The sequence below is a fragment of the Microcaecilia unicolor genome, chromosome 11 (genome assembly GCF_901765095.1).
Source record: "Microcaecilia unicolor chromosome 11, aMicUni1.1, whole genome shotgun sequence".
In the NCBI taxonomy this organism is placed as follows: domain Eukaryota; kingdom Metazoa; phylum Chordata; class Amphibia; order Gymnophiona; family Siphonopidae; genus Microcaecilia; species Microcaecilia unicolor.
Window position 1 is genome coordinate 115,761,869 of NC_044041.1, and position 26,373 is coordinate 115,788,241.

At 45.9% G+C, this 26,373-nt stretch overlaps 1 protein-coding gene across 3 annotated transcripts in view; it reads right to left on the reverse strand.

Moving 5' to 3' along the window:
- The window catches only part of NAA40 (N(alpha)-acetyltransferase 40, NatD catalytic subunit), a 58,455-nt gene that overhangs the window by 25,494 nt on the left and 6,588 nt on the right, over positions 1-26,373 (reverse strand). For 2 of the 3 annotated variants that reach the window (XM_030218735.1, XM_030218738.1), the window contains exon 2: positions 14,796-14,891. In XM_030218735.1, coding sequence (XP_030074595.1) covers positions 14,796-14,891 — 96 coding nt within the window. Of the gene's footprint in view, positions 1-14,795; positions 14,892-15,208; positions 15,443-26,373 lie in introns of all 3 variants that reach the window. The other variant, XM_030218737.1, reaches the window with a different exon arrangement.

Consider the following 26,373-nt stretch of genomic DNA (forward strand, 5'->3'; position numbering starts at 1 on the left):
CGCCTCCCACGAGGCCTCATCATCGGTATCAGACACAAGTTCACGAACCTGTGTCTGAAGCCACGGCCGTTCCGACTCCATGGAAACACGGCCACGGTGGGAGCGTCGAGAGGTGGACGCCCTGGCCGGCAGCAGTGAAGCTCCCTCCCCCGACGTCGTCGGGGAGTCCACCTGGGAGGCAGCCGAAGCCGGTACACCTCACCCCGGGCAAAGGGCCAGCCATCGCCTCACTCGACGGCACCGGTGGCGCAAGCACCCCCGGTACCGGAGGAGAATGGCGTAACAGCTCTTCCAGGATGCCTGGAAGAACGGCCCGGAGACTCTCGTGCAGAACGGCTGTGGAGAAAGACTGAGAAGCCGGTACAGGCGTCGAGGTCAAAATCTGTTCCGGGTGCAGAGGCGGTACTGGGCTGTCCGGGGTAGAACGCACCGACACCTCCTGGATGGAGGGTGAGCGGTCCTCCCGGTGCCGATGCCTGCTGGGTGCCGACTCCCTCGGCGACCCAGAGCTCCCGGTACCAAGTCGGGAAGGTGACCAGTGACGATGCTTCTTCGACTTCTTCGAGCGAAGCATATCACCGGAGCTCCCCGGTACCGATGAGGAGGACGTTGAATCCAGACGTCGCTTCCTCGGGGCCGGGTCCGAAGAAGGTCGATCCCGGGGGGGCTGTACCGCAAGAGCCCTCAGGGCAGGAGACCTACCCGAAGGCTCACCGCCACCAGCAGGGGAATGGACAGCCCTCACCTGCACTCCAGACGAAGCACCACCGTCCGACGACATCAGCACCAGCAGGGGTCCCGGTACCACCGACGCTGACGCACTCTTCTGAAGTCTCGGTACCATCGATGCAGGAGGAATACGCCTCGATGCCGTCGACGCACTCCCCGAAGACTTCGGTGCTGCCGACGCCAATGCACTCGACGAATCCCGAGATGCTGTTTCCGTCAAAGCGCCGGAGAACAGAACGTTCCACTGGGCTAATCTCGCTACCCGAGTCCTCTTCTGCAAAAGAGCACAAAGACTACAGGCCTGCGGGCGGTGCCCAGCCCCCAGACACTGAAGACACGAAGCGTGCCTATCAGTGAGCGAGATTATCCGGGCGCACTGGGTGCACTTCTTGAAGCCGCTGGAAGGCTTTGATGACATGGGCAAAAAAATCGCGCCGGCGAAATCAAAATTCGCGATGACAATAGGCACCAAAAAAAAAAAAAAAAAAGGGGAGAAAAACCCGTACGGGCGGCAAACAAGGCCGCTCCCGAAAGCGAAAGGATACTTACGCTGGGAAAAAGCTAGAAATACGGGAAAAAAGGGGAATCTTCTTTTTTTTTTTTTTTTTAAACAAACAGAGAAAAAAGTAGAAAAACCGCGAAAGACGCGCAAGGTCTTCTGAGGGGCACAAAACGGCGGCAAAACACGACCGTCCCGAGCACGGACAAAAGAAGACTGATGAACACGAGCCGGTTCGGGCAGGAAGATGGTCGCGCATGCGCGGTGCGCATGGGCGCGCGAGGGCTAGCAAACGTCTTTGCTAGTGAAGATTCCGATTGGAGGGGGTTCCGTGGACGTCATCCATCAGTGAGAACAAGCAGCCTGCTTGTCCTCAGAGAAAGCTTAGTACCTAGTTGTTTCACTAGTGTGAAGTCCAGCTGAACTATTTTGCTGGAGAGCTTCCCTCTGCATTTACTGACCTGCTGTAGAGCACCTCCTCTCTGACCCCACAGTGAAAAGCTCCAAGAAAAGATCATTCAGCACACAAAGATAAGGCAGCAGAGAGACTCCACCCAACTTCCTCTCTCTCTGCAAGAAGAGCTTTATATTTTAGTGGAAGTGGCACACCATTCACAATGGCAAAAAGAATGTCAGGAAACATGACAAAGTCTGCTGTTTATGAACACTTTACAATATCAACAGATGGGAAACATTATGTATGTCAATGTATTATAGAAGATGATGATGGTGAAAAAGCATGTGATGCAAAAATTAGCAGTTTCAGTGGTTATGAAAAAAATGCACCTACAAGAGCATCAAATTTAAAAAGACACTTGCAACGTTTCCATCCTAAAGTGTTAGAAGCTGTGAATGAGAAAGATAGCAATGAAAACATTCCATCTACTTCAGGGTCAATAAAAGATCAGAAATCTACTGGAGGCCAGACACAACTATCAAGATTTTTTTTACAGCTGACAAAGTTACTATAACAATGACACCAGAAAAATTCAAAAACCATATCATTGAAATGGCAGTAAAGAATAGTATACCGCTATCTTTTTTTCACAACCAGCCTTTTTAGGCTTAAATGGAGAAATGGCTAAAAAGCTTGGAGTTTCTCTGGAACAAGAAAGTATAAGGAAACTTATACTTGAAGAGGCCAAATGTAAGAAGGAAGAACTAAGAAAAAGTCTGAAGGGACATTTTGTCTTTACTAAAATGGATGCATGCACACGTCACAGAGTCAATTATTTTGCAATTAATGTTAGATTTGCTGATGACTTTATACTTGATTTAAAAAACAATAAACATAACCTTGTTTTTTTATGTGTGTTTTTTTGTTTAAACTTTAGGATTAATGAATATTTATAGTTTCTTTAATAAATAAAATAAAAAGTCACAATGACAGATTTTAAACCCAAACATTAACATGCAGCCTTACATGCTGCACTCTTTGTCAACATGCAAAAAAAATACATATTAAAAACTGAGTCGGAGTCAGAGTCGGAGGTACCATAAACTGAGGAGTCGAAGTCGAAGGATTTTTGTACCGACTCCACAGCCCTGCAGAAAACTGTCATCAACTCACTGTTTATTGGATGCATGCCTCAATTACTTATTGAACACACCCCTCTCAACGATTTATCACAGATCTTACATCCCACCTAAAACCTTCATGCTCCAGCAGGGTCTATTTCCCCAAGGTCAAAAACAATATCTTACTTACACCATTACCAAAAGATACCAAGAAAAAAAAATCAGAGGAAATCACCAATTATCATCCAGTAGCATCCATCACACTGACGACCAAACTGATGGAAAGCATCTCATGGAATACATCAATAAGGGAAAATTAGGTTCTTACCATGATAATTTTCTTTCCTTTAGTCATAGCAGATGAAGCCATTATGTATGGGTTGTTTCCATCAACCAGCAGGGGGAGATAGAGAGCACTCAACTTTTCACAGTGCCTCATGGCCAGCTAGCTCCACTGCCTCTTCAGTATTTGAAGCTTCCAAAGCAGTATGGCAAACCGCAATGGGACTAACATGAACTTTCCTCACAGCGAACGATGGCCCCTTAAGCAAGGGCATGAACTCACAAAAGGAGGGAATGAACTCATCCTCCACTTTGTATAAACGGAGGGAATACTTGCATCCTCCTGGAGGGAATGTGTTGGAATAATGTATTGTATTTTACATGCATTGTCTGTCAGCAATGTTTTTTCTGTGTGATTACTCTGTGACCTCTGATGTGAATTACCTAGAGAGGTCACACCCATGCAACTTCCTGTGGGGGTTAGGAACAGAGAGCACATGGAGCTCATGATCTCTCCTAAGCTGAGGATCTATGGTGTGAGCATCCATTACCATCTAAGCACATGGAAAGAGCTGATAATCCAAATGTATAGTATTATGTATATATAAGCCTGTCTGAATATAATCTAACTACAAACTGTGAGTAAACAGATGTTTTGTTACTTCAACTTTAAAGTGACTCAGCAGTGAATTATTCTGGGGTGTATGTGAGAGAGATGAAGAATAGAAATTAACATTTCTAAAGCTGAAGCTGTGTGTATAAAATCTACTAATTATTTACTACAAATAATCCAACAAAAGGGTTATGGGCCCAGGAATTGAAAAGGAAGAGAAATATTACCAGGCAGTGAAAAAGCCACATTTTTTCTCTTAAGTTTTAAAAGAAAGATTCAGTCTGTCTCTCTCTCCCCCCACACACTAAACAGCAGACAGAAGGCTAAGAAATGGCTGAGGGAGGAAATTCACCATTTTTCTACTCTCTCAAGGTGCCTAAATTAACTGAATTTAATTATCAGCAGTGGGAACTAAGATTCAGATGTCTCCTTCAAGCAAAGAAATTAAGTATATGTTTAGACCAAAACAGAACAGCTGAAAATATGGCTGAATGGGACAATGCAAACTATTATGTGAAGTGCATGTTTTTGGAAGCTCTCTCAGAGAAACAAGCCATATTGCTGGAAGCAAAAGATACAGCAAATGAAATTTTATATAAACTAAGAACTATGTATGCAACTACATATGCAAAACAACAACCAATTTGGTTAGCAGAGTTAAATGAGACCAAATTAAGGGATAAAAGTAAATGTAATGATCACATTATGCATCTTATGTCTTCATTTCAAAAGTTAGAACTTTCTGGAATTCCCATGTGTGATGCATTGAAAAGAGCATTTCTTTTTACCTCACTATCAAAGAAGTTTGATGTTTTTAGGTCTGTAAATGAAGCCATTGAAGGGCAATCTTTTGAACAGGCAGCATCAAAACTGAGGCAGGAATGCATAATTAATGATTCTGAGGAGATGTGTTCTCAAAGACAGTCAGAGAGAAATGAAACAAATTTCTTGGCAAAGAATAGAGGAAGGCGGAGCTATGGGAAAACTCCACCCAAGGGCAAGCTGATTTGCTACTCATGTGGAAAGGAGGGACATGTATCTAAATGGTGTAAGGAAACACAAAACACCCCCTCTAGCTCACCTAAGCCAATGGAACAAAAGAATTTTCCAAGCAGGACATGTATGAAAGACAATGATAAACATAAGAGCTTTCTAATGGCAGAAAAATCTTTGACTATGGTAAATAATAATTCAAATGAAAGTACTTGGATTTTGGATTCGGGGAGCACATGCCATTTAACCAATTGTAAGGATTTCTTTCAGGAAATGTGTCCAGAGGAAGGTATTCTTCAAACTGCAAACGCAGGGACTGCTCAGATCCAAGCAAAGGGCATTGGATTCTTAAAATGCAAAGTGTCTAATGAAGTTAAAGAAATTCCTGTAAGTGATGTCTTGTATATTCCCCAAGCAGTTTGCAATATGCTTAGTGTATCTACATTAGATAAGAAGGGATTTGTGATTCATTTTGAAAACAGTAAGTGCACAATCTCTAAAAATGATGAAGTGTATGCTGAAGCTTTTATGCATAATGATGTTTATAAACTGAGCATTTCAGGTGAAGCCTCACATCTGGCGCAAGTAAGGAAGAATGATGGTAAATGTAGTCTGGAAATCTGGCACCGCCGCCTGGGACATCGTGATTTTAAGGTGATCCAGGATCTTTACAGTAAGCAACTTGCCACAGGCATTCAGATAAGTGCAGATACTGGTAAAATGGAGAAATGCATAGACTGTGTTACTCAAAAAGGTGTGAGACCCTCATTTCCTGCATACACAGGAAATAGGAGTAATAAAGTACTGGACTTAATACACAGTGACTTATGTGGACCGTTTAATATCCCATCATTGGGAAATAACAGATTTGTGCTAATATTCTTGGATGATTTCTCTAGATACTGTGTGGCCTATTTGCTGAAAGAAAAAAAAGTCAAGTCACAGACATGCTGAAGAAATACGTAGCCATGGTGAGCAATAAATTTGAAAGAAAACCAAAGGTTCTTCAGACCGACAATGGTGGTGAGTTCACTTCACAAAGCATGCGCACATTTCTAGAACAAGAAGGCATTCAGCATATCACAACAGTAGCTTATACACCAGAGCAAAATTCTGTTGCAGAGAGAAAATTTAGGTCACTTGTGGAAATGACCAGATGTATGCTGTCAGATAGCAATCTCCCTAAAAGACTATGGGGGGAAGCCATTCTCACAGCAGTGTACCTACAAAACAGAATGCCAACTAAAGGCGCTGAGCGCACACCACATGAGACATGGCATGGTAGGAAGCCAAACCTGTCACACATAAGAACATTTGGAAGTACAGCATATGCTCATGTACCAAAGCAAAGAAGGCATAAGCTGGATTCCACAACAGAAAGGGGCATTTTAGTTGGCTATGCTCCAGGACACAAAGGATATAGAATTTTGAATCTGAAAACTGGCATTGTTGGCATAAGACATGTTACATATTTTGATGAAAACAAAAGGGTTGATAAAGGCTGGATTATCCCAGATGAGCCTTATCATCCAGAATATGAAACTAGAACCATAATAGACATGCCAGTGTATATAAATGCCATACCAAGGCAGATGTCTGAAAGCAACTCATCTGTATCTAACGAGGAACAGGCAGAGGAAGCAGACACAGAAAGGATCATTGCAGAAGACAGTACAGTTGGAGAAGGGGAATCAATTGGAGAAGGACTCTCAGATTTAGAGGATGCGGAAAGGTCGGACCAACCTGTTGTCAGACGCTCATCCAGGGAAAACAAAGGTGTTCCACCCCCAAGACTGTCTTACCTAACAAGGTCAGCAGAAGCTCAAGAGCCCTTAACATGGGATGAGATTGAGAAAATGCCAGCAGAAGAAGCTGCTGAATGGCGTAAAGCTGCACAAGAAGAAATTGATGCATTGCATAAAAATAATACTTGGATTCTTACAAAATTACCTCCTGGCAAGAAAGCTATAGGATGCAAATGGGTATTCAAGTTAAAAAGGAATGCACAAGGAAAAGTGGAAAGGTATAAAGCCAGATTAGTCGCAAAGGGATATCTTCAAAAATATGGAGAAGATTTTGATGAAGTGTTTGCACCTGTAGTGAAACACACGACAATTAGAACACTTCTGAGCATTGCAGTCTCAAAAGGCATGCAAGTCAACCACATTGATGTGAAAACAGCATTTCTTCATGGAGATATAACTGAAGACTTGTATATGGAACAGCCAACAGGTTTCATAAATACAAAACAAAGACAGCTAGTGTGTAAATTAAACAAAGGTCTTTATGGATTAAAACAAAGTGCAAAATGTTGGAATGACAAATTGCATGAAATATTGACAAATTTAGGATTTAAGCAAGGTGAAGCAGATAAATGCTTGTACACTAGGTGCAGAAATGGACAATATGCATACATTTTAGCTTTTGTTGATGATCTGCTCATTGCAAGCAAAAGTGAGCAAGAGTACAAGGACATTGTAAAATATTTAAACCTGAATGTTGAGATAAAAGAACTTGGTAATGTGTCATACTATCTTGGTATAGAAATTGAGAAACAAAATGATGGTTCTTATCTTCTAAGCCAGAAGCAGAAAATAAATGAGCTTATTGAAAGTTTAGGTATGCAAGATGCCCAAGTTGTAAGCACTCCCATGATCACTGATTTTCTGAAGGATGAAACAGTAAGAGAACCTTTACCAGATAACATCCAATATAGATCAGCCATAGGTAAGCTTTTATATCTAACTACCACATACAGGGCTGATATAGCAAATGCAGTAGGAATTTTGAGCAGAAGGGTCAGCTCACCTACCAAATCAGATTGGACTGCAGTTAAAAGGATGGTAAGGTATTTAAAGGGTACCATTGATTGTAAATTAAAGATTTCAGCCAATAGTAATCCAAAACTAATATGTTACTGTGATTCAGATTGGGCAGGGGATCATTCTGATTATAAATCCACAAGTGGATATGTGTTTATGTATGGAAATGTACAAATTTCTTGGGCCAGTCATAAACAAAGTATTGTGAGTCTGTCTTCTACAGAAGCTGAATATGTGGCTGTATCAGAAGCATGCAGAGAACTGATGTGGATTGAAAAACTTTTGCTGGATTTTGGAATAGCTGAACAGAGACCAATCCAGATAATGGAAGATAATCAGAGCTGCATCAGACTGTCACAGAATGACAAGGTTCAGTCACGCACCAAGCACATCGCAACGAAATATCACAACGTGCGAGAGCTGGCGAAAGAAGGGGTCATCAGTCTAGACTATTGTCACACCAGTGAGATGACAGCTGACATCATGACCAAACCGTTACCCAGAGAACATTTTGAGAATCTGCGTATAAAGCTTGGATTTTGTATGAATTAATAATTGCATGACAGTTATGCATGAGAAGGGGTTTGTTGGAATAATGTATTGTATTTTACATGCATTGTCTGTCAGCAATGTTTTTTCTGTGTGATTACTCTGTGACCTCTGATGTGAATTACCTAGAGAGGTCACACCCATGCAACTTCCTGTGGGGGTTAGGAACAGAGAGCACATGGAGCTCATGATCTCTCCTAAGCTGAGGATCTATGGTGTGAGCATCCATTACCATCTAAGCACATGGAAAGAGCTGATAATCCAAATGTATAGTATTATGTATATATAAGCCTGTCTGAATATAATCTAACTACAAACTGTGAGTAAACAGATGTTTTGTTACTTCAACTTTAAAGTGACTCAGCAGTGAATTATTCTGGGGTGTATGTGAGAGAGATGAAGAATAGAAATTAACATTTCTAAAGCTGAAGCTGTGTGTATAAAATCTGCTAATTATTTACTACAAATAATCCAACAGAATGAACTCATCCTCCTATAATTGTAACAAGAATCCTGAAGACTGTTTTCTGACTCCCCAAGGAAGGAATATAACTTCAGGAAACAAGAACAGCACCTAAAATCAGAATCACTGCAATACAGACAATCATACAGGGAGGGCTCATGGCTTCATCTGCTATGACTAAAGGAAAGAAAATTATCATGGTAAGAACCTAATTTTCCCTTCCTTGTCATCAAGCAGATGAAGCCATTACGTATGGGATGTAACAAAGCAATCCCTAAATAGGGTGGGAACAAGCCACACCAAGCGCTAGCACCTGTGCTCCAAAACGCGCATCCCTCTTGGCAGCCACATCCAGCCTGTAATGTCGGGCAAAAGAGAGCTTAGAAGTCCATGTTGCAGCACTGCAAATCTCATGAAGAGATAGTGCTCCAGTTTCCGCCCAGGAAGAGGAAATCGCTCTTGTGGAATGTGCCTTAAAGGCTTCAGGCGGAGCCTGGCCAGACAGCAGATATGCTGAAAAGATAGCTTCTTTGAGCCAATGGGCAATAGTGGCTTTAGACGCTGAAGACCCCCTGCAAACAGCACAAAAAGATGATCAGAGGTCCTAAAAGAATTTGTAATTCGCAGATACTGCAACAGAGTCCTGCGCACATCCAAAAGGTGCAACTGCCCAAATGAAGCTGGAAACTCCTCCTCAACAAAGGAGGGAGAAAATCAGGCTGGTTTAGGTGAAACGCTGAAACCACCTTAGGCATGAAGGAAGGCACGGTCCGAACCGTGACCCCTGACTCTGAGAATTGCAGAAAAGGGTCTCTGCAGGACAGCGCCTGGAGCTCTGACACCCGTCTCGCCGAGGTAATGGCCACTAAAAAGACGGCCTTCAGTGTCAAATCTTTCTCTGAAGCACGCCGAAGCGGTTCAAAGGGAGCCCCCCTGAAGGGCCTTCAATACTAACCCCAGGTTCCAAGCTGGACAAGGTGCCCGCACGGGAGGACAGAGCCGAAGCACCCCTCTAAGAAACCGTGCCACATCTGGATGAGCAGCTAAGGACACGCCTTCAACCTTGCCACGCAGGGAGGCCAATGCTGCCACTTGCACCCGCAGGGAATTATAGGCCAAGGCATTGTGTACACCATCCTGCAAAAAGTCCAGAATCGGTGAGACAGGAGCCAACAACGGAGAAAGCACTCTTAAAACACACCAGACTTCAAACTGGCGCCAAATCCTGGCATAAGCCACGGAAGTGGAGCGCTTACGGGCCTGCAGGAGAGTGGAAATTACCTTATTTGAGTAGCCTCTCTCTCTCAATTGCGCCCTCTCAATCGCCATGCCAAAAGACCAAAGCGGCAGGCGTCCTCCATGGCCACCGGACCCTGTGACAACAGGTGCGGAACCAGAGGTAACGGAAAGGGAGCCTCCAACAGTATCTGTCGGAGGTCCGCATACCAAGGCCTCCTGGGCCAATCCGGGGCGATGAGCACCACTTCTCCTGGATGCAGCCGAATCCGCAGGAGCACTCGCCCTATCAAGGGCCACGGAAGGAAGACATACAGCAAGCCCAGGGGCCAGGGTTGAGCCAAGGCATCCAACCCGGCAGAGCAAGGATCCCTCCCGTCTGCTAAAGAAGCACGGGACTTTGGCATTGGAACTGGTCACCATAAGATCTATCACTGGCTTGCCCCATTTGGCACATATCTGCAGGAATACACTGTCTGCTAGTTCCCACTCCGCTGGATCGATCTGATGCCTGCTTAGATAGTCGGCTTGCACGTTGCTCTGAGCTGCTGACAGGGACTGTAGATGCAGCTCGGCCTGCGCGGCTAGAGCTCTGCACTGAGTGCCGCCTTGTTGATTTATGTAGGCCACTGCTGTCGTGTTGTCCGACATCACTCGGACAGCCAATCCTTCCAGGGTCACTTGAAAGGCCAGAAGAGACAGAAACACCACTTTCAACTCCAGGCGGTTGATAGACCACTCCGACTCATCGGGCGTCCACAGACCCTGGGCATGCTTCCCCTGGCAATGTGCGCCCCAGCCCTTCAGGCTGGCATCTGTCACCACTAGGCACCAATTGGGGAGCGCCAGCGGCATTCCCCGCCGCAACATGCTGTCCGAGAGCCACCACTCCATACTGAGGCGGGCCGCAGGGAGCCAAGAAAGTCTGCACTGATAATCTTGAGATACTGGAGACCAGTGGCGTAGCCAGACTGCCAATTTTGGATGGGCCTGAACCCAAAGTGGGTGGGCACAAAATTTTCTCTCTACCCCCCTCCCCCAGCAAAATTTAGTCACGCTAATCAGATGCATTTGTCACACAGCGTAAAGTGCTGCTTTTCAGTGCATCAGATTTCAGACAATTTATTTAATAGCCTAACACCTTTTTCAATGAGCTTTCAGAGGCCAAAACCTCCTGCCTCAGGTCAGTATAATGCTGTTACGGTATCCTCGCCTGACCTAAGGAAGGAAGTATTGGTCTCTGAAACTTCATTAACACAGGTACCATATTACTTTATCCTAAATTAAAAATAAAATTTTTACCTTTCTTGTATGGCCATTTACTTTTTCTCATTGTGTCGCTCCCAGTCTCTACATTCTGCTTTCCTTCATTTTCGCTTAACTCTTCTGCCACGGTTTCCTGGCCATTTCTCATTTTTCTCTCCTTTTTCTTTGCGTTCTTCAATATTTTTCTGCCTCTCTCTCTCTGTCCTGATTTAATTCATTCTTACTATCCATTCTTTAATTTCCTTCATCTACTTATGGCTTTTCATCTTTTTCTCACCCTTGTTCTCCCCATGCCCCTTCCTCTTATTCTCCAGTCTTTCACTACTCTCCTTTTCCATCCAGCAGCTCTCTTCTCTCTCTCCCCATCCTTCCAGTCTCCCCTCTCTCTCCCCATCCTTCCAGTAGTCTCCCCTCTTTCTTTCTGCATCCTTCCGTCCAGTGTCACCTCTTTCTCCCTACCCTTCCATCCAGCGTCTTCCCTCTTTCTCTCCCCATCCTTCCATCCATCTATCCTCTCTCCTGATCCTTCCATCTAATGTCTCTCTCCCTCTTTCTAACCAGTGTCTCTGTATCACTCTACCCTTTTCTGTTCAGTGTCCCTTCTCTCTCCACATCCTTCGTCTCTCCCCTTTCTCTCTGCATCCTTTCATCCATCTCCCCTCTTTCTCTGCCATCCTCCCGTTTTCCCTCTTTCTCTGCCATCCTCCCATCTGTTTTCCCTCTTTCTCTCCCCATCCTTCCGTTTTCCCTCTTTCTCTGCTCTGCCATCCTCCCATCTGTTTCCCTCTTTCTCTCCCCATCCTCCGTTTTCCCTCTCTCTCTGCCATCGTCCCATCCGTTTTCCCTCTTTCTCTCCCCATCCTTCCATCTGTTTTCTATCTTTTCTCCCCATCCTTCCATGTTTTCCCTCTTTCTCCCCATCCTTCCATGTTTTCCCTCTTTTCTCCCCATCCTTCCATCTGTTTTCCCTCTTTTCTCCCCATCCTTCCATGTTTTCCCTCATTCTCTGCCATCCTTCCATCTGTTTTCCCTCTTTTCTCCCCATCCTTCCATGTTTTCCCTCTGTTTTCCCTCTTTTTCTCCCCATCCTTCCATGTTTTCCCTCTTTTCTTCGACGAGGCCCGCCCTGCATGCCAGCGCCAGCCCCCATTGCCGGCCACTGCTGCTTTTCCTGTTGAGCAGCAGGGCCGGCGCTACAAAAAAGAATAAGCGCTAACGGCGCTAAGGACGAGAAATGTTTAAAAAAAAAAAAAAAGCGCGGCACCGGCAGGCACTGTCTCGGCAGCCTTAAGGCATGGCTGCTGAGGCATTGGCTGCTGGCTCGCAGGCTCCTCCCGCAGACGGGGGGTGCACCACACTCAAAAGGGGAATTAGCCCTTCTGCGTTTATCAGGAGGATAAGAAACAGGCAAAGCCAACTCCAAAAAGCCAGGATCCACCAGGGGGGGCAGGCAGAGGGTCCGAAGATCCCTGTGGAAGAGCTCTTTTAAGCATGTATGCCCTATGCAGCATTAAAACAAAATCAAGGGAGAAAACCGCTCCCTGACCGCCCAGATCCTGACCGCCCGGATCCTGCCCAGGGCTATCAGCTCTATTATTAGCCTCACTCAGAGGAGCCCCCCCCCTCGTATTCAGGGCTCTCCGTCGCAACAGAGGCCGCGCCATGTGGAAAATCCAAAATGGCGTCCGCTGCCAGCTCAGAGCACGAAAGATCGCCGCTCGCCATGCTCGGGCCGGCTCTACCGTCTGTACAGCACGAATTACAGAGCCCCGCTGCTGATTTGACCTTGCCACATTTAGAACAACGCTTTACAGTCTCCGCAGCCATCACCGAAAACAGCGGAAAATTCAAAAATGGCGGTTCGCGCCAAAAACGTCTTGATCGCGGGCCCACCCCAGAGACGTCAGAAAACACTCTTACCTCACTAGACCGAGTATCACAGCTCCGGTCCTGCAGAACAATTGCAAGAAAAAAAAACCTCTTTTCCAAGATCGCTGCGCTAAAGCGTGACGCAACTTTAATTAATTTTTTGTTTTGTTTTTAACGCTGTGAGGAAAGCAGAGGCAAAAGAGGTAAATAAAAACACTCTGGAGGCTCAGATAAGTGGGAAAGGCAAGGAAAGGCGAACCAATGTGCCTGCATCCACTGAGTGGGAAAGGACAGGGAAAAGCAAGCTAATATGTCTACATCCACGGGGGCATGGGTAAGGCAGGGAAAAAGCTGACCTATGTGCCTTCAATGTGAAGCTGCTATAGCCTCTAACACCCCAGCTAACAACTGGCAAGCCAGGAGCCACCCCCAGGCAGATTTTGATGGAGCTCTTAGAAGCTGCAGCCACCCTGCTTGGGGAGATAGAGAATACTGAAGAGGCAGTGGAGCTAGCTGGCCATGAGGCACTGTGAAAAGTTGAGTGCTCTCTATCCCCCCTGCTGGTTGATGGACACAACCCATACGTAATGGCTTCATCTGCTTGATGACAAGGAAATTATTTTCTTCTCTCCTGTGTCCATCTGGAAACATTTGAAAACACCCAAATTCTTTCTCCCAAATACGTGACTGAGGCAGTTTGTCTCAAATACATTCTAAGTAAAGTTTCTTTATCTTGAAGAAACACAAAAGATATTAGCCCTAAAAGATACATCCTCCCAAGAGCATTCCCAAATAGTCGAAATATTTAAGCTGTTTGAGGAAAGCTCTTCTGCTATCGGTCCTTCCAATTTTTTCACCAAAGCAGATGAAACTGGCAAAAAATACAATTTGTATAAAGGTGGTAAACCATCTTCTGGATACCTGAAAACTTCCTTTAGAATTTTATAAAAAATACCTCAAGAGCTTAATTTAACAGATAAGGTTATTGAATTTTCTAAGCTTAAGGATCTAGCTCCATTTTCCCAATTTTCCATCCTGCAGCAGATTATTCTCCACCTCCCTCATTTGGGAAAATGAAGGTTGCCCCACTTTTATCTTATTTTCCTGATGGTCCATTCGAGACTCTAAAGTTTAGAGGCAATAGTCAGCAAAATATATCATATACACCTTATGAAGGGTTTCCACAGCTGTCCAAATGGACTCCAAAATATCTTTGATGGTCTTACCAGCGGGTGCAAGGCTGTACTGGGCTCGAGCCCACTCCCTTCACCCACTATGGGGATAGCACCAGATGGGAATTGTCAGTGGAGCTCCAAGAGTAACCGTGAAGTCCCGTATACAGAAGAATTTGTTGAATGATGCTGTCAATTATAATGTAATTTAAAAGTATGGGAGGGAGGGAAGAATTAAAAGTGCAAGGGGAGGGACATGGGTATGATGTGCAGAAATGTACTTTGGCTTGCCCCCATCCCCTCCAAACCTAGCTTGCCCCCCCCCCCCCCCCCCGACATCAACCCAAATATTTCTGTCTAGAGATGCCACTGCACTCAACACACTCTAGGGAAGGAATGACTGGACACTCACTGACTGTTGCTACAGTGATAAGACAATTTTACTGATAATATCAAGTGGTTCTGGCCGCACCTTTAACCTTGTCTGTACTCTGAACTACTCCCTGGTAAAGTCTGGCAATAGTACACTAAGGTGCCAAGTAAGTGAATAATGCATGATGTGTACTTTACCCCAACAGTACTTAAGAATAAGTAGGTTTGTATGTGCTTTCTTTCTGAAAGGTGGAGTACACAGAAATGCTGTTCAAACACATTTTAGATTGTGAGCCCATTAGGGACAGAAAAGCATCTGCAAAAATAGTATATGTAAACCACTCACCTTGACTGTATCTATAGAAAGGTGGTATATCAAGTGTGGAATAAACATTTAGAATGAGGAAGTTACCTTATTGGCTGCTTCCACTTTGGCACAGACGGCATCCATGGCTGCCCGCTCTTCCAAACGCTTCTGTTTCTTCTCCTTTGCTTTGCTTGATTTTCTCTGATCAGGATGTGGAAAATAAAAATGTGAAATGGAGTGGAAGGGACAGGAATTGTGAATACCTAGATTGCAGATCCAAAAGACTTTATACTACTGAAAGCTGGGCAAACATGACCCAAAATTTTGAAATTGTGCAAGCTTTGAAAATAGCTTGCACTATCAAGAGCTCTTATCACTGCTGATACCATCTGAAAATAAATCCAGTACCTTAGATGAGCAACAAAGACTCTCTCTCTATGCACTAAGCATCATCCACATATTCATTCAATAATGAATGCAGTTTCCTAGAAATGGTTCAAGGGGAAATTAGGTCTTACCTGCTAACTTTCTTTCATTTAGTCCCAACAGACCAGTCTAAAACGTACTGGTTATGCCCATCTACCAACGGATGGAGACAGAGTACAGAAGTTAACTCTTTCCTAAAGGAAACTGTGCAGATGCTTTAATTCCATATTTTGATAACAAAGACGTAGAATAACTGGATTCATGAACAAACTTTCTCCCTTCCTCCTTTAGAACACCATGAAGGACAAGAACTTCAAAGGAGTGATCTGTTGGGATTAAAGGAAAGAAAATAAGCAGATAAGACCTAATTTCTTCTTCTTTCAGCATCCTCAATGGACCAGTCAAGAACTTGCAGGATTTATCAAAGCAGTGCTCAAACTGGGAGGGGAACAGACACCCCTGATAAAAGCACTGAAGCTCCAACGGAAGCTTCCTTCCTGGCTGAAACATACAACCTGTAATATTTTTGACAAGGTATAAAGCGAAGACCATGTTGCCAATCTGCAAATTTCTTCCAGAGAAATGGGTTACGATGGAGCCCAAGACATAACTCCTCTAATAAAGTGAGCTTTCAGAGACGAAGCCATTGCTTACCTGGCAAAACATAGGCAGAGGAAATCGCCTCCTTCAACCTTGGAAGCAGGTTATCCTCTCTCTAGACCAGCAAAAAGGACAAAGGCAGTCTGGATATGTGTTTTTACGGAAAGGGAAATGGGACTTGATAAACCGCCTGAGGTTTTTGCAACTACATTCAAAGCGGTTTACATATATTCAGGTACTTATTTTGTACCAGGGGCAATAGAGGGTTAAGTGACTTGCCCAGAGTCACAAGGAGCTGCAGTGGGAATCGAACTCAGTTCCCCAGGATCAAAGTCCACTGCACTAGGCTACTCCTCCACACTGTCAGTTTTTAATGTGCTTTTATCTCAAGAAATTCGCTTTTTTGTTTGTTTTTAGAAGATGGCTTACTTGGTTTTAACATCTTTAGGTACATTTTATGGATGTCAGTGTGAAATTCTGAGATGCTTTACCCTGTTTTAACCTTTTTTTATGTTCTTCATGTGTGTTAAGGTTGTTTTAAATCGCTGATGGTTCATCTTGGGTTGGAACACATTGATGAAGTCACTGAAATGCACTGACATCACTGGAGCGCATGGAATCAGTTCCAATGCACTCCACCACTGGTTTTTAAAGCTGTTTTTATGAGCTTTCTTCAGGTTTGTCTCAGCGATTTTGGTCAGTATGGATGCACAAACATCTCAGGAACGCATGGAATCAGTTCCAATGCACTCCACCACTGGTTTTTAAAGCTGTTTTTATGAGCTTTCTTCAGGTTTGTCTCAGCGATTTTGGTCAGTATGGATGCACAAACATCTCAGGATAATTTTAATTTGGTTTACCTTTTGATTTTTTAAATACTTGTTCCCCGATGGATTTTTAGTCTGATTCCACCACCACGGACCTTTTTTTTTAAATTATTTTCATGAAGTCTTTATTAGTAAATAATACACAAATTCTGAAACATATCATGCGTATCTTGGCACAATCCAATAAGACAGTACACAACTTTCTAACACTATAGCAAACAAGTAATAATAACACGGCTTTGCTCGCATTACAGATCACATGAATAACCTCTTAGTGCACTAATACATCTATTGAACTGTTCAGAATAACCATTCCGATACTTCAACCTTTTTCAGTTTTATGATATACCCCAATTCCGTCCTCCTCTTACCTCTCAAAACCCCCACCCATCCCTAACACCATTGTAACCTATGGCATCAAATTATACATGAAGAATAAAAGAGTCCCAGATCATGTGCCATCTACACAAGTGATTACGCCTTTCCGCTAGCAATCTTTCCATCTCACAGATATGCCTAAGTTTTTGGATCCACCAATGTATCGGAGGGGTTGTGGGCTACTTCCAATGGGCAGCAAGTACAACTCTGGCGGCGCTTATAGCCTGCTTCAAGAAAATTTGCTGGGTATGAGGGCGACCCGCAGCACCCGCAGAAAATAAGAAAAAGGCTGGGCTCCACGGTATCAGACCACCCATCCACCTCTGCAGCCTTCTACGTATCGACCTCCAGTAGGCACCAACCTTCCTACATGTCCACCATATGTGGCCCGCTGTGCCCTTTACAACACAGCCCCTCCAGCACAGCCCCATCGTTGCGGGGTAAATGCGCTGAAGACGCTCAGGCATCAGGTACCATCGGTACAGCACCTTCACCGCATTCTCCCTAAAGGATACATGAGACGACACTCCCACCACAGCCCGCTCCATTCTCTCCCATGCCGCCTCCTCCATTTCCATGCCCAGTTCCCTTTGCCAGCTCTTCCTATATAGTGTGTAATTCGGGGACTGCCTATTAACAATTTGATAAAGGCGTGATATCAGTCCACTGGTCCTGGGTAGGACCTCGCAGATGGCCTCTAGTGTTGATTGTTCCCTAGACACTACCTCCCGAACTGCCCGTGTCTTAAGAAAAGAGGATAGCTGAAGGTAGGCATACCGGTCGGGACCCACTATCGGGAATCTCTCAAGGGCCTCTGAGTATGACAATAAGGTCTCCCCTTCAAACAGTTGGCCCCACATTCGTAAACCTCCCGTATACCATCTTGTGAATGCTCCTTTTGTTGTACCCGGGTAAAATAATGGGTTGTGGGCTATGGGGGACAGACGGGAGAGTGTAGTATGTTGATGTGGAAACATACTATCCCAGTTTGAGAGGGTGACGTATATAGAGGGACACAGTCCTTCCTCTAAAGACCTAAGCGAGCTCGGAATCCACATAAGTGCCCCCAGTGGTCTTGCACCTAGGGTGTATTGTTCCACCTGCACCCATTGCCGGTCTGGGTAATCTTGGAACCATTCCACTGCCGCACGCGCCTGGACCGCCCTATAGTACCAGGCCAGGTTGGGTACCCCCAGCCCACCTCTCTTCCTATCCTGATACAAGACCAAGCGTGCCAATCGTGGGCGTTTTCCCGCCCAAATAAAGTGCATAATACGGTCCTGCAGGGTTGCTAAGAATTTACAGGGCATTGTGATTTGGAGGGCCTGAAATAGGTAGAGGAAGCGCGGCAGCACATTCATCATTACTGCAGCTATTCGGCTGAACCAAGAAAGGTCCAGATCAACCCAGTTACCCAAGTCCTCATTGAGTGTCCCCGCCAAGCCCTTATAGTTTACTGCGAAGAGGTCCAGAAGGTGTGCCGTCAAATTAACCCCCAAGTAGCGGATGCTCTTATTAGCCCACTGTTATGACCTGGTGAATGTGAGCCCTTGTGCCCCGACTGAGCACGGCGAAGATGAAGTGGCACCGCACTCGATCAGGCAGCCAGACAACCCCTAGCTTCACCTGGGGAGCGACCACCGTTCCCTGGGAGTTGAGCCCCCCAGGTGCAGGCGGCCACCAGGACTTCTGGAACCGGCGGGGTTGCACAACCGCTGACAAGGCTGGCAGGCAGGCAGACACAGTCCAGGAGCAAAGAGTCAGTGAAGCAGCAAAACAGAGAACAATCCGAAAGTCTGGGCAGGCAGCAACACAACGCGTGATCAGTAAACAATCCAAGGTCAGGAACACAGGAAAACACTGGAACAGATGAAGACCACAACCTCTAAGCCAATAGAAGCCGAAGCATGGAAGGACTGGAAACAGGGCTTTAAATAGAGCAGGAATTAGGCTCAACCATGAGCAGCTGTTCCAAGATGGCTGCCCACATCAGCAGAGGTGCCTACATCCAAATATGGGCTTCCTTCCTGACCTCGTTACTCCAAGATGGCTGTCCCCTCCTGAGCTAGCCAAGATGGCTGCTGTCCATGATCCAACCCGGATGACGGCTGCTAGGTTAGGAAACAGAAACCAACCCATCCTGGAGAAGTGTAGCAGAGCATAGCAGTACCCCCTCCAGAAAGATCTCCCCCTCACCGGTTCGGTCTGGGCTTAGCAGGATGATGAGCGTGGAACTCCCGGATCAGATCTGGAGCATGCACATTGTCCGCTGGCTCCCAGGAGTTATCCTCTGGTCCAAAATGCTTCCAGGCGAGTAGATAGTACAACTTCCTTCCACGACGCTTGGAATCCAGGATGCGATCCACCTCATACTCTGGATCACTCTCAGGCACGACCACCTTCTTGGGTTCAGGATGCCACTTTGACCTGTGGTGGAACATCTGCAAGGGCAATTGGAGGAGGTAGACGCGGGTGGCGTCCATAGATGGTGCTGAAAGGTGTCGTCCGGGAGGCCGAATGCAGACTGTTATTATAGGCAAACTCAGCCCAGGGTAGCAGCGTAGACCAGTCATCCTGGCGCTGGTTAGAGTATGCCCGAAGGAATGCCTTCACCGTCTGGTTGACCCGCTCCACCATATCATTGGTCTGGGGGTGATATGCAGACGAGAATAAAGTGGTAACCCCAAAAGCTGAACACAAAGCTTTCCAGAAGCGCGAGGTAAACTGCGAGCCTCGGTCACTAATGATCCTCTGAGGCAGTCCATGGTGCCGGAAGATGTTTGTGATGAAGTTTGCGGCCAGGGTAATGGCAGTGGGTAAAGCCTTCATAGGAATGAAGTGGGCCATCTTGGAGAACCGGTCGATCACCACCCAAATGACCGTGTTGCCCTGCGAGGGTGGCAGGTCGGTGATAAAATCGATGGACAGGTCCTCCCATGGCTGCTGTGGTACCGGCATGGGCTGCATCAGCCCCCACTGCTTTTGATGTGAAGATTTAGTTCGGGCGCACACTGGACAGGTAGATACGTATTGTAGAACATCCTGCGCCATCTGGGGCCACCAATACGATCGGGAGATCAGATGTAGGGTCTTGTGGAACCCGAAGTGTCCAGCAAATTCGGAAGCGTGCCCCAAGCGCAGCACCTTCCTACGAAGCCTCACAGGAACAGCCTTCTGGCAGGTGGCACTGGCCCCAGGCATGGAGGGAATGCATGCCGGATTCAACATTGGGTAGGGCTCCTACTGGTCCTCGGGAACCTCGAAGCTGCGGGACAGGGCATCCGCCTGGACATTCTTTTCCCCCGGTCTGAAGATCAGACGGAAGTCAAACCGGGCAAAGAACAGAGACCACCGGGCTTGGCGAGGATTCAGTCTGGTAGAATTTTGCAAATAGAGCAGGTTCTTGTGGTCGGTGATTACAGTTACTGGATGTGCTGCTCCCTCTAGTAAGTATCGCCATTCCTCAAAAGCTAGTTTGAGCGCCAGAAGCTCCCGATCCCCCACCGTGTAGTTTCACTCCGCGGGGGTGAACTTCCGGGAGAAGAAGAAGCAGGGATGTTTTTTCCCGGATGCCGATGTCTGAGAGAGAACTGCCAGAAATGAGGCGTCCACTTCCACCAGGAAAGGCTGAGTAGGATCCGGACTGCGGAGTACCGGGGCAGAGAGGAAGGCCTTCAATGAGAGAGAACTGCCGCAAGAACTCCTCCAGGTTTGCCAGAACCGGACTCCGCTGTTCCCATAGCGGGGACGCCCAAGCCATCGTGGCACCAGAAAGCAGGGAGATGATGTAGGTCACCTTTATTTTGTCAGATGGGAAAGCCTCCTGTTGCAGCTCAAACAGGATCTGACACTGGTTCAGGAACCCCCGGCAAGCTGCGGGAGTACGGTCAAAGCGAGGCGGCTCTGGAAGTCGCAGACGTGCGGCAGAAGTCTCTGCTCTCGGGACTGGAGGAACCGCGGCCGCTTGCCGCTGGAGCCCTGGTAGCTGACTGCAGACCTCCTGCAAGGTACTGGACAGGCGGGTTAGCTGCTCCTGCTGCTGGTGGAGAACCTGAGCCAGGTGAGACAGCTCAGATCTGTCTGGCGAGCTCATGGCTTCAGCTTACTGTTATGACCTGGTGAATGTGAGCCCTTGTGCCCCGACTGAGCACGGCGAAGATGAAGTGGCACCGCACTCGATCAGGCAGCCAGACAACCCCCAGCTTCACCTGGGGAGCGACCACCGTTCCCTGGGAGTTGAGCCCCCCAGGTGCAGGCGGCCACCAGGACTTCTGGAACCGGCGGGGTTGCACAACCGCTGACAAGGCTGGCAGGCAGGCAGACACAGTCCAGGAGCAAAGAGTCAGTGAAGCAGCAAAACAGAGAACAATCCGAAAGTCTGGGCAGGCAGCAACACAACGCGTGGTCAGTAAACAATCCAAGGTCAGGAACACAGGAAAACACTGGAACAGATGAAGACCACAACCTCTAAGCCAATAGAAGCCGAAGCATGGAAGGACTGGAAACAGGGCTTTAAATAGAGCAGGAATTAGGCTCAACCATGAGCAGCTGTTCCAAGATGGCTGCCCCCATTAGCAGAGGTGCCTACATCCAAATATGGGCTTCCTTCCTGACCTCGTTACTCCAAGATGGCTGCTGTCCATGATCCAACCCAGATGACGGCTGCTAGGTTAGGAAACAGAAACCAACCCATCCTGGAGAAGTGTAGCAGAGCGTAACACCCACTGGAAAGCATAAGAAGACCTCAACAGGCCCACAAGTTCCCCCGCACCACAGACCTTTTTAATGACGTATTATTTTTTACTCACAAAGAGATCAGAAGAGAAAGACAGGTGACAATACCAGGAAAAGCCAAGAAAAGCAAATGGAAGAAAATAATATCCAACATGGTAAAATGGAGGGAAAAGTCATTTCTTAGATATGTTAGTAATAGAAGGAAGTACAAAAGTGGCATTGCGAGACTCAAAGGTGAAGGGGAGGAATATGTAGAAGCTGATAAAGGTAAGGTGGAATTAGCAAATATTTCTGTTCTGTATTCAGAGCTGAAGGGCCGGAAGTAGGACCGCAAAAGACATACACAAATAGGAATGGAGGGGTGGTAGTCCCTGAATGATTTTCAAAGGACTGTATGGATAAAGCACATCTGAGGGTACTGAAGGAACTTAGGGAAGTTCTAGCAGCTCCATTGGCTGACCTTTTCAATGCTTCTCTAGTGGTTCTGGAGGCCTGGCGAAGAGCAAATGTGGACCCTCTTCACAAAAACAGAAGGAAGAGGGTGGGAACTACAGGTCGGTAAGGCTGACTTCTCTGATAAGTAAATCCATGGAAATTCTTTTAAAAAACAGAAACTAGTAAAGTTTTTGAAATCCAATGGATTATAGGACCCTAGGCAACATGGTTTCAATAGAGGCAGATCTTGTCTTGCAAATCTAATCAATTTCTTTGACTAGGTGGCCAGATAATTGGATCAAGGGAAAGCACTAGATGTGGTGTATTTAGATTTTAGCAAAGCCTTTGACACAGCTCCACATAGACAACTAATAAATAAATTGAGTGCCCTCAGTATGGGCCCTAACTGGGCTAGGAATTGGTTGAGTGGAAGGTGACAAATGGTAAATGGAGCTCTTTCTGAGGAAAAGGATGTTACAAATTGTGTGCAGTGAGGTTTGGTTCTTGGGTAGTTTTGGGGTTTTTTTTTTTTTACATTTTTGTAAGCAATATCACTGAAGGGCTGTCTAGTAAGTACATAAGTACATAAGTACATAAGTAGTGCCATACTGGGAAAGACCAAAGGTCCATCTAGCCCAGCATCCTGTCACCGACAGTGGCCAATCCAGGTCAAGGGCACCTGGCACGCTCCCCAAACGTAAAAACATTCCAGACAAGTTATACCTAAAAATGCGGAATTTTTCCAAGTCCATTTAATAGCGGTCTATGGACTTGTCTGCCTCTTTTTGGATGATACCAAAATCTGCAATAGGATAGACACTCCTGATGGTGTGGATAACATGAGGGACTTAGCATAGCTAGAGGAATGGTCTGGAATTTGGCAGCTAAGATTTAATGCTAAAAAATGCAGGGTCATACATTTGGGCTGCAAAAACCCGAGGGAATGGTACAGTTTAGGGGGAGTGAAGAACTTTTGTGCACAAGAGAAAAGCAGGACTTGGGTGTGATCATACGTGGTGATCTTAAGGTGGCCAAACAGGTAGAAAAGGCAATGGTGAAAGCTAGAATGCTTTGGTGCATAGGGAGAGGAATGACCTGCAGGAACAAGGAGATGATGCCCCTGCAAAAGACTCTGGTCAGACCTCATTTAGAACATTGTGTACAATTCTGGAGATCATACCGTCAAAAAGATATAAACAGGATGGAGTAGGTCCAGAGGGTGGCTACTAAAATGGACAGTGGTCTTTATCATAAAAGTGTAAGGGGAGAGACTTAAAGATCTCAATATGTATACTTTGGAAGAAAGGCAGGAGAGGGGAGATGCGATACAGACATTTAACTACCTATGTGGCATAAATGAACAGGAAGCAAGTCTCTTTCAACTGAAAGAATGTTCTGAAACAAGGGGGCATAGGATGAAGGTGAAAGGGGATAGACTCAGAAGTAACCTCAGAAAATACTTCTTCACAGAAAGGGTGGTTAATTTGTGGAATGGCCTCCCCGATAAAGTGGTGGAGATGAAAACAGTATCTGAATTCAAGAGAGCTTGGGACAAGTACATTGGATCTCTAAGGGAGTGAAAGGGAAAGATAGGCATAGATAGGCCATATGGTCTTTATCTGCCTACATTTTTCTCTGTTTCTAGGATTAATGACAAAGATAGAGAGACATAAGCACAGCCCCTGAATCTCCCCCCAAGTTACCATAGGGTGTCCAAGCACATACTGCTTCACACTACACACAGTACAAGACGGTGGACTGCCTATAAATCCAGAAAAAGCCTACACAAACAGAAGTGTCAAAATTGAAAAAGGGAAACATAATTGCACACACAGAGATATGAAGCACCACGTGTCACCAACAATATTCAGAAGTTGTGCCCTAATAGTCCGTAGATGGACAAACAAAAATTTGGGAAAGTACCATCTCCAGCTGCTTAAACACACTAAAAAGGAATAAGACCAAGGAAAAATATACCTAGCCGTAAGGCCAGAAATAGGAAATGACGAGCTCAATTAGTCTGAATCCCATAGGCACAGCACAGTAGTGAGCCCACGGAATCGCTAACCACGCAAACTAAAATGTATAAAGTTAAGGCAGTAGAAGCCCTTTTTAGAGAAGCTTCCAGAAAAAAACAATGGAGTTTGACAGAAAAATTAGAGCCATAAAATAAACTAAGAAAAGATGGCTTCCCTGCTACGATCAGAAACAAGAAGTCAATAGAAACAGCGGTCGTAAACTTAATACCAGATAATCTAGAGTATTGGCAAAAACGCACTGACATCAAAATGAGAATGAATTCGGATTTCAAGCTGGTTTCAGCACCAAAACTGAATTTTGGTCAGTCTCTAATCACCATGAAAGGAGGATTACTTCTGTTGGAAAACCGAAAGGATCCAGATCAGCCAGTTTACTGAGTTTTGTATCACAAAGATGTAACTGAGATCATCAGGAGATCTCAGACTTATAATCAGGCAATGTTTAGAGTCCTCCAAATCCTTCACTAGTTTCTCTAGATCTTCGCCAAACAAAGCTTACCCCTGAAGAGCAGATTAGGGACTCTAGACTTGAAAACCATAAAAGGCTTCTTGTAGAGGGGGAAGTGACGTCACCGACAAAGATGGAGGCATAAACGGTTAGCTCCAGCTCACCGCAATAAAAATAGCGTGAGTTCTCCCGTGGAGCGTGTCTTCCCGGTGCGATTTTGATCCAGGACGCATTCGGAATCGGTGGCGCTCCGGGAACCGATAAATATGCAGCCGGAACTTAGCCAATACGGCTTTAAAAGCGGAAAAACAGCTAACCGCATGGCGGGCCCGGAAACTCAACCTGAACAGGCTGGCAAGCACCTAGATGGAGATTTGCAGCAGAGCCCCTGTCTCTTTGGAGAAGACCCAGATCGAACAGCGGCGGACCCGCTCGGTGAGCTAAAAGAATGGTTATTAGAAATTCGAGCAGATGTAAAGGCGGTTCGAGCGGAGCTGGAAACGTTAGGCTCCGACCTCCGCGGTGAGATTAGAGAGCTGGGGAATCGGATGGAAGAGATGGAGTCCCGGGTGGAGGAGCACGCGGAGGAACTTGGATCGCTGGATCAGGCGCTTATGGAAGTCCGAACGGACCAGCAACAGTTGACTGACAAATTGGAAGACTTAGAAAATAGAAGTCGGAGGCAGAATCTGCGCTTCCGGGGTGTGCCCGAAACCCCGAAATATTCGGACAGTGAGGCAGTAGTGCAACAGGTGGTGTGTGCTATACTGAAAGAGACGGGCAGCCCAGTGGAAGCATCGGCAGTAGTGATCCAACGCGCTCACAGAATGCTGGGCCCAGCCCGGAATAATCTACCTAAAGACATTATAGCATGCTTTCAGGATTACAAATTAAAAGAGAAAGTGTTCCAGGCGGCCAGAAGTCTACAAAGTGTTAAATGGGACACACACCAGGTGGAAATTTATCAGGACCTGGCATTGGCCACTTTAAAACGCCGTGCGGAGCTGAAGCCCATAACAAAAAAGCTGCAGGAGATGGGAATTCGTTATCGCTGGAAACATCCCTTTGCAAAAGGCTTCTTGTAGAAACTGCTACAGCCATTGCCTTTGCAGATGCTTGAAGTAAATCATAGAGAAGGTCAGATAAATAGGCCAAACCTGCCTGAAGGGAAAGAAAATCTATAGATGGCTGGAACTCAGGGTCCTAGTTAAATTCACTCATTTGCTGAATCCAGTGGAGACAAGCTCTGGCAATGCAAAGCTACAGACTGTAGCCTGGAGACATATGGAAGCTATCTCAAAAGGAGAGCTTCAAGGAAGCTCCAATCCTATGATCCTGAAAATCCTTAAGAGCCATGCCACCTTTAACAAGTGGTATTATTGGGTTGCGCAGTTAAAGCTTGTTCATCATTAGAGTGATGGTGCAGTCTCCTATCACTACTTTGGAACAACACTTTGTGAAAGATTATTCCCTTGAGGCTGCTCTATGGGCTTCTCTCTCCAGTCATGCATATGGGCGGCTGACCTCTAAATCAGTTTATATCTCATTTGTTATCGCCGTGGGGTTTCTTGAAAAACAGGATGCAGGGTTCACTCATTATTTGCACACACTGTTCAGGATCCGGGCTTTTTGGTGGGTAAGAGGCATGCGACTTTTATGGATTGGGCATGTCGAGGTCTTGTTCGTTTAGAGGGATTTTTTTGGACGTGGGGGACATATGCTGTTTTGAAGAATTGAGGGAAGTGCATGGGTTGTCCCCTTCTGATTTATTTCCTTATTTCCAAATTAAGCATTAC